Source organism: Macaca fascicularis, chromosome 5 (assembly GCF_037993035.2).
Source record: "Macaca fascicularis isolate 582-1 chromosome 5, T2T-MFA8v1.1".
In the NCBI taxonomy this organism is placed as follows: Eukaryota; Metazoa; Chordata; class Mammalia; order Primates; family Cercopithecidae; genus Macaca; species Macaca fascicularis.
This window is the reverse complement of record NC_088379.1, coordinates 61819900-61834617: the sequence shown is the minus strand read 5'-3', so window position 1 is coordinate 61834617 and position 14718 is coordinate 61819900. Positions and strand designations below refer to the sequence as shown.

At 38.8% G+C, this 14718-nt stretch overlaps 1 protein-coding gene across 2 annotated transcripts in view; it reads left to right on the top strand.

Annotated features, from left to right (window-relative positions):
• The window catches only part of NPFFR2 (neuropeptide FF receptor 2), a 124595-nt gene that overhangs the window by 101582 nt on the left and 8295 nt on the right, over nucleotides 1–14718 (top strand). For both annotated transcript variants that reach the window (XM_045392511.2, XM_005555103.4), the window contains exons 2-3: nucleotides 4436–4770; nucleotides 12771–12870. In XM_045392511.2, coding sequence (XP_045248446.2) covers nucleotides 4443–4770; nucleotides 12771–12870 — 428 coding nt within the window. In that variant the 5' untranslated portion in view covers nucleotides 4436–4442. The remainder of the gene's footprint in view (nucleotides 1–4435; nucleotides 4771–12770; nucleotides 12871–14718) is intronic.

Below are 14718 nucleotides of genomic sequence, written 5' to 3'. Positions count from 1 at the left end.
CTGCAGACCAGGAGATTCCCTCAGGTACTTATGCCACTAGGGCCCTGGGTTTCAAGCACAAAACTGGGGGATCATTTGGGCAGACACCGAGCTAGCTGCAGGAGTTTTTTTTTTTTTTTCATACCCCAGTGGCACCTGGAACCCCAGTGAGACAGAACCCTTCACTCCCCTGGAAAGAGGGCAGAAGCCAGGGAGCCAAGTGGTCTGACTCAGAAGGTTCCACCCCCAAGGATCCCAGCAAGCTAAGATCCACTGGCTTGAAATTCTCACTGCCAGCACAGTAGCCTGAAGTAGACCTGAGAGGCTCGAGCTTGGTGGGGGGAAGTTTGAGTAGGCAGTTTTCCCCTCATAGTATAAACAAAGCCTCCAGGAAGTTCAAATTAGGTGGAGCCAACTGCAGCTCAGCAAAGCCACAGTAGCCAGATTGCCTCTCTAGATTCCTCCTCTCTGGGCAGGGCATCTCTGAAAGAAAGGCAGCAGCCCAATCAGGGGTTTATAGATAAAATCTCCCTGGGACAGGGCACCTGGGGGAAGAGGCAGCTGTTGGTGCAGCTTCAGCAAACTTAAACATTCCTGCCTGCTGGCTCTGAAGAGAGCAGCAGATCTCCCAGCACAGTGCTCCAGCTCTGCTAAGGGACAGACTGCCTCCTCAAGTGGGTCCCTGACCCCTGTGCTCCATGACTGGGAGATACCTCCCAGCAAGGGTTGACAGACACCTCAAACAGGAGAACTCCGGCTGGCATCTTGTGGGTGCCCCTCTGGGACGAAACTTCCAGAGGAAGGAACAGGCAGTAATCTTTGCTGTTCTGCAGCCTCTGCTGGTGATACCCAGGCAAACAGGGTGTGGAGTGAACCTCCAACAAACTCTAGGTAGACCTGCAGCAGAGGGGCCTGACTGTTACAAGGAAAACTAACAAACAGAAAGGAATAGCAACAACATCAACAAAAAGGATGTCCACACCAAAACCCCATCCCTAGGTCACCAACATCAAAGACCAAAGGTAGATAAATACATGAAGATGAGGAGAATCCAGCACAAAAATTCCAAAAACCAGAATGCCTCTTCTCCTCCAAAGGATCACAACTCCTCACCAGCAAAGGAACAAAACTGGATGGGGAATGAGTCCAACAAATCAACAGAAGTAGGCTTCAGAAGGCGGGTAATAACAAACTCTTCCAAACAAAAGGAGCATGTTCTAATTCAATGCAAGGAAGCTAAGAACCTTGAAAAAAAGGTTAGAGGCATTGCTAACTAGAATAAACAGCTTAGAGAAGAACATAAATGACCTGATGGAGCTGAAAAACACAGCACAAGAACTTCATGATGCATAAACAAGTATCAATAGTGAAATCAATCAAGCGGAAGAAAGGATATAAGAGACGGATGATCAATTTAATGAAATAAGGCATGAAGACAAGATTAGAGAAAAAAGAATGAAAAGGAACAAACAAAGCCTCCAAGAAGTATGGGACTATGTGAAAAGACAAAGACCAAACTTGCATTTGATTGGTGTACCTGAAAGTGACAGGGAGAATAGAACCAAGCAGGAAAACACTTTTCAGGATATTATTCAGGAGAATTTCCCTAACCTAGCAAGAAAGGCTGACATTCAAATTCAGGAAATACAGAGAACACCACAAAGATACTCCTCGAGAAGAGGAACTCCAAGACACATAATCATCAGATTCACTAAAGTTGAAATGAAGGAAAAAATGTTAAGGGCAGCCAGAGAAAAAGGTTGCATTACCCACAAAGGGAAGTCAATCAGACTAACAGCCAATCACTCTGCAGAAACCCTACAAGCCAGAAGAGAGTAGGGGCCAATATTCAACATTCTTAAAGAAAGGAAATTTCAACCCAGAATTTCATATCTAGCCAAACTAAGCTTCATAAGTGAAGCAGAAATAAAATCCTTTACAGACAAGCAAATACTGAGAGATTTTATCACCACCAGTCCTGCCTTACAAGAGCTCCTGAAGGAAGCACTAAACATGAAAAGGAAAAACCAGTACCAGCCACTGCAAAAACATACCAAATTGTAAAGATCATCAACACTATGAAGCAACTGCATCAACCAACAGGCAAAATAACCAGCTAGCATCATAATGAGAGGATAAAATTCACACATAACAATATTAACCTCAAATGTAAATGGGCTAAATGCCCCAAGTAAAAGACACATACTGGCAAATTGGATAAAAAGTCAAAACCCATTGGTGTGCTGTATTCAGGAGACCCATCTCACTTGCAAAGAAACACATAGACTCAAAATAAAAGGATGGAAGAATATTTACCAAGAAAATGGAAAGCAAATAATAATAATAATAATAATAAAAAGCAGGGGTTGCAATCCTAGTTTCTGATAAAACAGACTTTAAACCAACAAAGATAAAAAAAAAAAAGAAAAGAAAAAAAATTACATAATGGTAAAGGGATCAATGCAACAAGAAGAGCTAATGTCTTAAATTTATATGCACCCAATACAGGAGCACCTAGATTCATAAAACAAGTTCTTAGACACATACAAAGAGATTTAGACTCCCATGCAATAGTAGTGGGAGACTTTAACACCCCACTGTCAATATTAGACAGATTGATGAGACAGAAAATTAATAAGAATGTTCAAGACTTGAACATAGGTTTACTTAAATGATGAGTGGCTCACTATGTTTGTACAAACATAGTACAAAGTGTTTGTACAAACAACATGGTTTATGCGGAATATCTACTTTCTGTCTAGGAGTCTGGAATTTTGATATATGCTAGGAAGAAGAGCCCCACTTGATCATTCTCCCAGAAAAACCCTGGGTGTTGAGTCTCTAGTGAGCTTCTCTGGTTGACAACACTTTACACGTGTTTTCTGTTACTGGAGGAATTAGGCATGTTCTGTGTGACTCCACTGAGATTAGATGCATGGGGCTTATACCTAATTTCCTGCAGTCTTCACCCCATGTACCTTTTCCATTCCTGATTTTGCTTTGCATCCTTCACTTTGATAAATATTATCTGTGAATGCATTATATGCTGGGTCCTGTGAGTCTTTCTAGTGAATCACCATACCTAGGAGTGGTTGTGGGGACCTCTGACATGCAGGATTGATTAAGCTGTCTACATTAAGCCATACAGGCTTGGCGCGGTTGCTCACTCCTGTAATCCCAGCACTTTGGGAGACCAAGGTGGGTGGATCACGAGGTCAGGAGATCGAGACTATCCTGGCTAACACGGTGAAACCCCGTCTCTACTAAAAATACAAAAAAATTAGCCGGGCGTGGTGGCAGGCGCCTGTGTCCCAGCTATTTGGGAGGCTGAGGCGGGAGAATGATGTGAACCCGGGAGGCGGAGCTTTCAGTGAACTGAGATCGTGCCACCGCACTCCAGCCTGGGAGACAGAGCAAGACTCTGCCTCAAAAAAAAAAAAAGAAAAAAGAAAAAAGAAAAAAAAAAAATACAGATTCTACATAATTTCTTGATACATTGTGTGTGAATAGAATTATGCTAAATGAAACCGAGACAAGTAACCTAGCCCTATATTAAGAGACTCACAATATGGTGGCTGTGTCTGCATAGAGAACTATATAAAAATAACATTTAGGTCAGGCGAGGTGGCTCGTGCCTATAATCCTAGCATTTTGGGAGGCTGAGGTGGGTGGATCACTTGAACTCAGGAGTTCAAGACCAGACTGGGCAACACGGCAAAACTCCATCTCTATTAGAAACACAAAAATTAGCTGGTCATGATGGCACACACCTGTGGTCTCAGCTACTTGGGGGGCTGAGGCAGAAGGATCACTTGAACCTGGGAGATCAAGGCTACAGTGACCTGAGATGGTGCCACTCCAGTCCAGGTGACAGAGTGAAACCCCTGCAAAAAAAAAAATTATATATATATATATATATACACACACACACACACACACACACACATACACACACACACACACACACACAAAATATTATTAAATTAATTGAGTCAGAGCAAAAACAAGAAGCTTATTTCTTTAGGGGTTTCAAAGATGTAGACATCGTATCTTGTTCGGATTATCAGGAAAGCTAGAGGCATGTGGGTCAGCTTTAAATTAATAAGTGGGTCTTGACAGAATGTGACACCTGGAGGTAGAGGCAAGGAGAGTTTTGGAAGGCAAGGGAAATGGATAGAGCGCATGCTGAAAGAAGCAAAATATAGAGTGTATTAGAAATAAAATAGAATAATATTTTATTTGGCACAAATTGGAATTTTCAAATGCTCTTGGTTAAAATCCTAATAATTTGAGTGCCTTATTTATAATTCCGTTTTATGTAAAACTTATAGATTATTATAGAAAGACCATAAAACTTCCATGGCATTTTACAAGTGTTCCTCTTAAACTCAGGCACAGAATTTTTGCTTTACTGGTTCGTAATTATGTTTTTCTTTTCTGTCTCTTCTTTATTAAGGTTCATCATGAATGAGAAATGGGACACAAACTCTTCAGGAAACTGGCATCTCATCTGGAGTGTCAATGACACAAAGGATCATCTGCACTCAGATATTAATATTACCTATGTGAACTACTATCTTCACCAGCCTCGAGTGGCAGCAATCTTCATTATTTCCTACTTTCTGATCTTCTTTTTGTGCATGGTGGGAAATACCGTGGTTTGCTTTATTGTAATGAGAAACAAACATATGCACACAGTCACTAATCTCTTCATCTTAAACCTGGCCATAAGTGATTTACTAGTTGGCATATTCTGCATGCCTATAACACTGCTGGACAATATTATAGCAGGTATGTTGACTTTTGTGCAGTTCGAAGATAATATGAAATATTTGTCCCATATTTCGGCAGCCATTGGCAGGGCTGCTCATTCTTTTGTTTATTCACAGATATTTATGGAAATCCAGGAACTGATTGAGGCACCTGCCCTCATTGGATCTACATTCTGAAGGAGTAGACGGACAATAAACAAATAGTGATATAATTAGAGAATGAGAAGGATTCTGGAGGAAAGTAAAAGTGATATAATAGAAACAGAAAGTGGAGGCTGCTATTTTTATGGAGTATTCACTGGAGGTCATGAGAAAATAAGATTTAGTATGTCTTACCTGAAGCCTTTGAATTTTCTTAATAAAATTCAGGGCACATATAAGATGATAGAACTGTCACTACGAACTGTAAGGTCCAAAGAACTGATACATCTGATTTGAGTTAATGTAATATCTTCAATCTAATGTAAGTAGAAATTTAGGCCCTCATGTGGTTAGCTAGAGAGATTTCCAACAGTTTTTGAGAGAAGCTGCAACAATCTTAATGATTTTCAAAAAGTGGTAGTTTATGTGTGCAATATAAGTAAGTTTACATTGTAAAGCTTAGGGTAGCACCCTATAGTACTTCTGGGCCCACAGAAGTACTTTACCTTACTACGTAGATCTGAGTTTTTGCGATGTTTATCATTTTAAAAATTTCTGTTGAGGATGTGATGAAAGGACCGTTCCTTTGACTCCTTCACGGGACTGGTGAAGGGGCGGTTCCTTTACTCCCAGTTTAGCACTGCCTTACATGCTCCTGAAGTGCAGGAAAAATGTATCTCCAGCTTCCAATACACTTTTTGTACACAATACCAGCTTAATAAGTATCTGTTGTGTTCATTAAAGAGCAGTGCTCACAATATTCACATTCCAAATCTATGTAATAAAAAAGAACATCAAAAGAATATCAAATATATTTAGAACAGCATGAGCTATAACAAAGTTCATACATTTTTACAGCATTCAGCATCAATTTACTGAAAGATAGAAAAAGAGATTTCTCTTAAGAGTTTTCTTGTTTCCTTCCTTTCTCTGGAGTGGGACTCAGGGAGAGTTCAGAGCACCAGTTCTGTCAGTCACATACTGCCTAGATCTGCTTTTTTGTGATGTTTATCATTAAAAAAAAATGTTATCGAGGATGTGATGAAAGGACCATTCCCTTGACCCCTTCGCGGCACTGGTGAAGGGACGGCTCCCTTACTCCACCTGCAACTCTCAAGCCCCTTGTGGGAGGGGGAGCATGCAGGTGAGCGGGTGCAGGAGCTAGGGCAAGTGCTTTTGGGTGCCAGCAGGAACTAATCCTGTACCAGCCCCCACGACTGTGTCTAGCAGTTGCCTGCGACCCCTGGAAGTCCAGAGAGCAGACAGCTAAGTGTTAACCAGCTCAGTGGAGGGTCAAGGTGACAGCATTTGGCACCTGCCCTCTGGGTACCTGAGTTCCTGTCTGGCATCCAGGAAGAACCAGGTCGCATGAATGAATTGAAGGGTGGCAAATGTGGAGAATTTTACTGAGCAGTGGAAGTGGCTGTCAGCAGGATAGAGAGCTGGAACAGGGATGGAATGGAAAGATGATCGATGGTCTCCAACTGAACTCCTCTCCAACCATAGTCTCCGATGTCCAGCTGCTTTTCTTTTCAATGTTCAGATGCTTCTTGTCTTCTCTCCTCTGCCGCACCACCTGCTGCTGTGTCAGTGGAACCTGGGATTTTTATGGGTATAGGATGGGGGGCGTGGCAGGGCAGGGTGGTTTTGAAAAAGGCAACATTCAGGTGGGAAAACAGGATTGCATGTTCTCACTTAGAGCCACAAGGTCCAAGCTTGAGGGTGGAGCCGTTGCCAGGGACTCCGCCCTTTTCTAAATAGTATTTCCTTGCCTCACGTCCATATCAGTTACATTATCAAGACACCATGCCAGACAAAAAAAAGGTGTACAAATTTATAAAAATTATTGTTATCACTCTCAGGCAAGTATTTTTTAAATTAAACTTCTATTTTTAACTCAGGGGTACATGTACAAGTTTATTACATAGGTAAACTTGTGTCATGGGGGTTTGTTGTACAGATTATTTTGTCACCCAGGTATTAAGCCTAGTACCCATTGGGTTTCTTTTCCTGAGTCTCTTCGTCCTTACTCCTTCTACCCTCCAATAGGCCCCAGGGCATGTTGTTCCACTCTATCTCATCATTAGCTCCCACTTATAAGTAAGACCATGTAGTATTTGGTTTTCTGTTCCTGCATTAGTTTGCTGCAGATAATGGCCTCCAGCTCCATCCATATTCCTTCAATGAACTCATTCTTTCTTATGGCTACATAGTATTCCATGGTGTATATGTACCATATTTGTTTAATTCATCTACCATTGATGGGTATTTAGACTGATTCCATGTCTTTGCTATCGTGAATAGTGCTGCAATGAACATACACATATATGTGTCTTTAAAACAGAACAATTTATATTCCTCTGGGTATATACCTAGTATTGGGACTGCTGGGTTGAATGGTAGTTCTGTCTTTAGGACTTTGAGGCATTGCCACATTGTCCTCCAGAATGGTTGAACTCATTTACATTCCCACCAACAGTGTAAAAGTGTTTATTTTTCTCCATGATTTCACCAACATCTGTTATTTTTTGACTTTTTAATAGTAGCTACTCTGACTGGTGTGGGGTGATATCCCATTGTTTTTTATTTGCATTTCTCTAATAATCCGTGATGTTGAGCTTTTTTTCATATGTTTGTTGGCCACATGTATGTCTTCTTTTGAAAAATATCTGTTCATATCCTTTCTTTGCTCACTTTTTAATCGGATTGTTTATTTTTTGAAAATTTGTTTAAGTTTCTTTTAGATGCTGGATATTAGACCTTAGTGAAATGCAAAGTTTGCAAAAATTTTCTCTCACTATGTAGGTTGTCTATTTACTCTGTTGATATTTTCTTTTGTCATGTGGAAACTCTTTAGTTTAATTATTAATAGATTCTCTTTGTAAATTTTTGCATTTGTTGTGATTGCTGTTGGTGTCTTCCTAGTGAATTTTTTGCCTGTTCCTATGTCCAGAATGGTATTGCCTAGTTGCCTTCCAGAGTTTTCATAGTTTTGGGTTTTACCTTTAAGTCCTTAATCCATCTTGAGTTAATTTTTGTACATGGTATAAGGAAGGGGTCTGGTTTCAGTCTTCTGCACATGGCTAGCTGTTTATCGCAGCACCATTTATAAAATAGGGAATCCTTTCCCCATTACTTGCCCGTTGTTTTTGTCAGTTTTGTTGAAGGTTAGATATTTGTAGGTGTGTGGTCTTGTTTCTGGATTCTCTATTCTGTTGCATTGGTCTATGTGTCTGTTTTCGTACTAGTACCATGCTGTTTCAGTTACCATAGCCTTGTGGTATAGTTTGAAGTTGGGTAACATAATGCCTCCAGCTTTGTTCTTTTTATTTAGGATCACTTTGGCTACTCAGGCTCTATTTTTATTCCATATGAATTTTAAAATAATTTTTCTAGTTCTGTAAAGAATGTCATTGGTAATGTAATAGGGATAGCATGGAATCTATAAATTGCTTTGGGCAGTGTGGCCATTTTCATGATATTGATTCTTCCTATCCATGGGCATGGAGTGTTTTTCTATTTGTTTGTGTCATCACGAATTTCTTTGAACAGTGTTTTGTAGTTCTCCTTGTAGAAATCTTTCACTTCCCTGGTTAATATTTCTAGATATTTTATTCTGTTTGTGGAAATTTTGAATGGGATTGAGTTCCTGATTTGGCACGCGGCTTGACTGTTGTGGATGTATAGGAATGCTAGTGATTTTTTTACATTGATTTTTTTTTATCCTGAGACTTTTAGGAAAGTTATTTTGCCAACAAAAAGTGCTCTCAATATTTTATCCCATACATACTTTAAATTACATTAATTATTTTAAAGTTCTTGCATACAAATTACCCATCCTTGGCCAGGCACGGTGCCTTGCACCTGTAATCCCAGCATTTTGGGAGGCCAAGAGGGATAGCTCACTTGAGCCCAGGAATTCAAGATCAGCCTGGCCAACATGGTGAAACCCCATCTCTACTAAAAATACAAAAATTAGCCTGGTATGGTGGCATGCACCTGTAATCCCAGCCACTCAGGAAGCTGAAGCATGATAATCACTTGAACCCTAGAGGCAGAGGCTGCAGTGAGCCGAGATCGCCCACTGCACTCCAGCCTGGGTGACAGAGCAAGACTCTGTCTCCAAAAATAAAAAAATAAAAATTACCCATCTTTAGCTCTTTGTTTGCATTCTCAGGAGGCAGCTGCCTTTGGCAATTTTTGCTTTTATTTTTTTGTAATTACTAATATATTTCTAAATAACATGTTTTCAATATTTTTTCTTCAAATTCTCATAGACGTAAATTGAGTTGTAAACTTTCACCACATCAGTACAAACATACATTCATACTCTTCACCTTCTCGCATTCTCCTGGTATAATTATGCCACAATTTTTGTTTGAATCAACATACAGAATATACATTCTTATTTTACATATATCTTATCCCTGCTGAGCCTTGGAAAATGCTGTATCAATTTCTCTCTTATAAAATGTTTCATTTTCCTAGATTTATTAAGGGTATATTTTGATTTGCTTAGTTTGGGTGTGTACCCATTATTAATGCATCCTCAAATTCGCTTCCAGAAGTGTTACTCTCTTGCCAATAGCTTTAAACATATCAAGTATCTATAAATTTACCTGCAGGTACCTCTCCTGGTGTTTTCTGTTCTCTTGTCTTTATAGGAACACCTTACTCCCAGGGCAGAGCAGCTTCTGCTCTGGGATACCCCTTCGCTGATACCTGACAACTCTCTTCACCTCTCTTTGTGGTCAATCCCATTTTCTGGATGCCATGTCCACTTCTCTTTTTTTGTTTATTCCTTTCTGAGGAAATGTTGGAGCTCTTATATGTCTGCAAGTATCTTTATTCTGCCCTCACAATTAGTTAACTGTATAAAGAAGTCTAGGTTGGAAATTTCTTCTGTCAGAATTTCAAAGGAATCTCTCTATTGCTACTGCTGTAATATATGGTATTACTGCTGAAAAAAATATGATATTTAATTCTTTCTTCTTTTGCCCATGATTTGTATTTTGTTTTTCTTATGGAAAGCTTTTAGAACTTCCCTTTATCCCTAATGTTCTCAATTCTCATGAAACTATGCCTTGAAGTAAGCCTTTTTATTTTGTATTTATTGTGCTGGACATAAATTAGGGATTTTCAATCTGAAAAATGAGTGGCCTTTAATCTTAGGGAATTTTCTTGTGGAGCTATTTTCTGTTTTTCTTTCTTCTACTCATATTAATCAGATATTAGAGATTCTGGATTGCTCTTTTTTTGTCATCTTTTTACTTTAAGTTTTTGCCCCTCATTCTTCTATTTTCAAAGATTTTCTCAGCTTTCTCTTTTAAATTTTATGTTGAACTCCTCAATACGGTTACCATATCTTAAATATTTTGAGTTATTTTTATTTTCTGCATATTTCTGTAGTTCCCACCATAATACAACAGTATCATGATATAAACAGTATCATGCACATGTTTCATGGACAAAATGCACTATATCTCTGGGGTTGTAATATTTGTTTCTGTTTTCTATTTTTCATATCTCTGACTTAATTTGGTTTTCCTATTTTTCTTCCTATGTGTGTTAGTCTTTTTCTTTTATGTTTGACATTTCCCTAGTGTTAACTGTTTATTTTTCATTGCATTTTAAAAATTCTTTTAATTTGTTTTCTTTTTAGTTAATATGGGTACATATGTGTATATTTATGGGATACATATGATATTTGATATAGGCATATAATGTGTAATAACCATATTAGGATAATAATCATATTAGGGCATTTGGAATATCCATCACCTCAAGCATTTATCATTTCTTTACGTAAGAACATTTCAATTCTACTCTCAGTTATTGCTAAATATACAATAAATTATTCTTGACTGTAGTCACTCTGTTGTGTTATCATATACTAGCTCTAAGGCTGGGTAAGGTGGCTCATGCCTGTAGTTTCAACACTTTGGGAGGCCAGCGTGAGAGAATTACTTGAGCCTAAGAGTTCAAAACCAGCCTGGGCAACATAGTGAGACCCCATCTCTACAAAAACTTAAAAAAAAAAAAATAACTGGTGTGGTGGACTGCACCTGTATTCCCAGCTACTCAGGAGCTTGAGGTGGGAAGATTGCTTGAGCCTGGGGACAGGGTGGTGGGGTAAGTGGAGGGGTTAAGGCCACAGTGAGCCACGATCACACCACTGCACTCTACCTTGTCTCAAAACAAAGAAACAAACAAAACAAAACAAAACAAAATAAAATATCACCAAAAAAAAAAAAAAGACTAGATCTAGTTAACTGCTTCTTAGCTTCCGTATTTCAGAGTGAGGCATAGTGTGGCTGCCTGGAAGTTCTGCATGCCTGGAGGTTAAGGTTAGGACCACTGTCCACTTCATTAGTCTGGACTATTCATTGGGAAATTCACAATTGTCAAAATCTATGTATCAGTATTATTGAACAGGCCACTTTTTCCAGAAGGAGATTTTCTAACGTACTGCCATAGGAATGTAGGGCTGGCTGTTACATTCCACATTGCCATGCAGTGCCGCGGTATACTTTCGCTTAATCCTTCTGCATCACAGTGGCACTCATTACCCCGCACCTGGCAACTCGGGGTTTAGAGTACTTACGGTTCTGCCTCCTCAGAGAGTAAACCTCCATTCTTCTACCAACATGGGGGAAAAACCAGTGGCATCTAATTGGATTTATACATAATTTCCACCAATCATGTTGTTTTCTCAACCTCCCATTTAGTAGTATCTGGCACTTTAATTTCTAAGGATTTATGCTTTTTTATCCTACACCTATCATTTCAGTGGAATTGAGGGAGGGAGATAAGGTAAAATATATCCTTAATATTCCATGTCCGACCAATGGCTACACACACTTTTGTGCATTTTTGTTGACAAATAGTACTACTACACGCTAACACATTTTAGAACTGAAAGAGACATATTCTCTTTTGGTTGCCACTCACTAGAGTCACTCAAGCGTTTCTTTTAATATGATCTGAATAGGTGACTTTTAAAAGATATACTTGAATTATTTAGGTTATTTAAAAACACTTTATGGGTAAGAATATTTTGTTTCGGAAAATAAATTGCAGAAAATTTTAAAAAATAAATTTTAAAACTCTGAGAAATGCATAATTTTCATCCTTTGAGAAATGAGAATATTTGCTAGGAGAAGAATATTGTTCCTTTTCAAGTAATAGCAGATGGGTGTTTAGAATATCAAACTACTACAATAATTTTATTAATTTCTTTTATAAACTATACAGTAGCTAAGGTTTAGTAGGAAAGTAATACTTTTGTTCATGCAAAGTGCTCTTTATTCTGGATGTGTCTCTGGGGTAAATTGTCTCATTTCATTCTATATTAATAAATACAGTTTATTCTGTATGTAACTCCTGATTCCTCATAATTTATGGGGTGCCTTTCCAAACTAGAAAATCGGCATTCTGTTTATTCATTTAAAGGGCATTGCTGCATCAGAGTCAATGGTTTAGACTCTGGAGTCTTACTGCCCAGGTTCAAATCTTTAAAATGTTCCTAACTAGCTGTGGCAAAGTATGTAATATTTGTTTATTTGTTACCTCATCTACATTGTGATGAAAATAACAAAGCCTTCAAAAGCTTGTTGTGAGGGTTAGATATGTCGATAGACAGAGACCACTTACAGTGCCTGGAATGTGGTAACTACTATTAAGTTTTGACGTTATTATTTGTGTACTGAAAAACAGAGCTCTGGAGAGATTAGGGAAAATACTGAGAAACATTGATTGTTCTCTTCCTATCATGCAGAAAACAGTTGCGTGAGTCTTGTTTCCATGCCTTTCTATTTTTATTTTCAGTGAGATTGTGAAAATATGACCTTTTGAAAGACTATTTCATTTTCCTTTCAGGATGGCCATTTGGAAACACGATGTGCAAGATCAGTGGACTGGTCCAGGGAATATCTGTTGCAGCTTCAGTCTTTACATTAGTTGCAATTGCTGTAGATAGGTAAGTCTACACCAAACTCTGAATCCGGAAAAATGGGCATGTCTGCAACTAGCTTACCCGAAAAATATATAACCTACTAAATTCGGACATATCTTTTCAAATTGTGTTTAAAAAATCAATCTCTTTTTAAAAATTATTATACTTTAAGTCCTAGGGTACATGTGCACAATGTGCAGGTTTGTTCCATAGGTATGCACGTGCCGTGTTGGTGTGTTGCACCCATCAACTTGTCATTTACATTACGTATTTCTCTTAACATTATCGCTGCCCCTACCCCCCACCCAATGACAGGCCCCAGTGTGTGATGTTCCCCACCCTATGTCCAGGTGTTCTCATTGTTCAATTCCCACATATGAGTGAGAACATGCGATGTTTGGTTTTCTGTCCTTGTGATAGTTTGCTCAGAATGATGGTTTCTAGCTGCATCCATGTCCCTGCAAAGGACATGAAGACATCCTTTTTTATGGCTGCATAGTATTCCATGGTGTATATGTGCCACATTTTCTTAATCCTGTCTGTCATTGAAGGACATTTGGGTTGGTTCCACGTCTTTGCTATTGTGAATAGTGCCACAATAAACATACGTGTGCATGTGTCTTTATAGCAGCATGATTTATAATCCTTTGGGTATATGCCCAGTAATGGAATTGCTGGGTCAAATGGTATTTCCAGTTCTAGAACCTGGAGGAATAACCACACTGTCTTCCACAATGGTTGAACTAATTTACACTCCCACCAACAGTGTAAAAGTGTTCCTATTTCTCCACACCCTCTCCAGCATTTGTTGTTTCCTGACTTTTTAATGATGGCCATTCTAACTGGTGTGAGATGGTATCTCATTGTGCTTTTGATTTGCATTTCTCTGATGACCAGTGATAATAAGCATTTTTTAATATGTCTGTTGGCTGCATAAATGCCTTCTTTCTAGAAGTGTTTCTTCATATCCTTTGCCTACTTTTTGATGGGGTTGTTTGATTTTTTCTTGTAAATTTGTTTAAGTTCTTTGTAGATTCTGGATATTAGCCCTTTGTCAGATGGGTAGATTGTAAAAATTTTCTCCTATTCTGTAGGTTGCCTGTTCACTCTGACGGTAGTTTGTTTTGCTGTGCAGAAGCTCTTTAGTTTAATTAGATCCCATTTGTCAGTTTTGGCTTTTGTTGCCATTGCTTTTGGTGTTTTAGTCAGGAAGTCCTTGCCCATGCCTGTGTCCTGAATGGTATTGCTTAGGTTTTCTTGTAGGGTTTTTATGGTTTTAGGTCTAACATTTAAGTCTTTAATCCATCTTGAATTAACTTTTGTATAAGGTGAGGAAGGGATCCAGTTTCATCTTTCTACATATGGCTAGTCAGTTTTCCCAGCACCACTTATTAAATAGGGAATCCTTTCCCCTTTGCTTGTTTTTGTCAGGTTTGTCAAAGATTAGATGGTTGTAGATGTGTGGTGTTATTTCTGAGGCCTCTGTTCTGTTCCATTGCTCTATCTCTCTGTTTTGGCATCAGTACCATGCTGTTTTGGTTACTGTAGCCTTGTAGTATAGTTTGAAGTCAGGAAGCATGATGTCTCCAGTTTTGTTCATTTTGCTTAGGATTGTCTTGGCAATGGAGGCTCTTTTTTGGTGCCATATGAACTTTAAAGTAGACTTTTCCAATTCTGTGAAGAAAGTCAATGTTAGCTTTATGGGGTTGGCATTGAATCTATAAATTACCTTGGGCAGTATGGCCATTTTCACAATATTGATTCTTTCTATCCATGAGCATGAATGCTCTTCCATTTGTTTGTGTCCTCTTTTATTTCACTGAGCAGTGGTTTGTAGTTCTCCTTGAAGAGTTCCTTCACATCCCTTGTAAG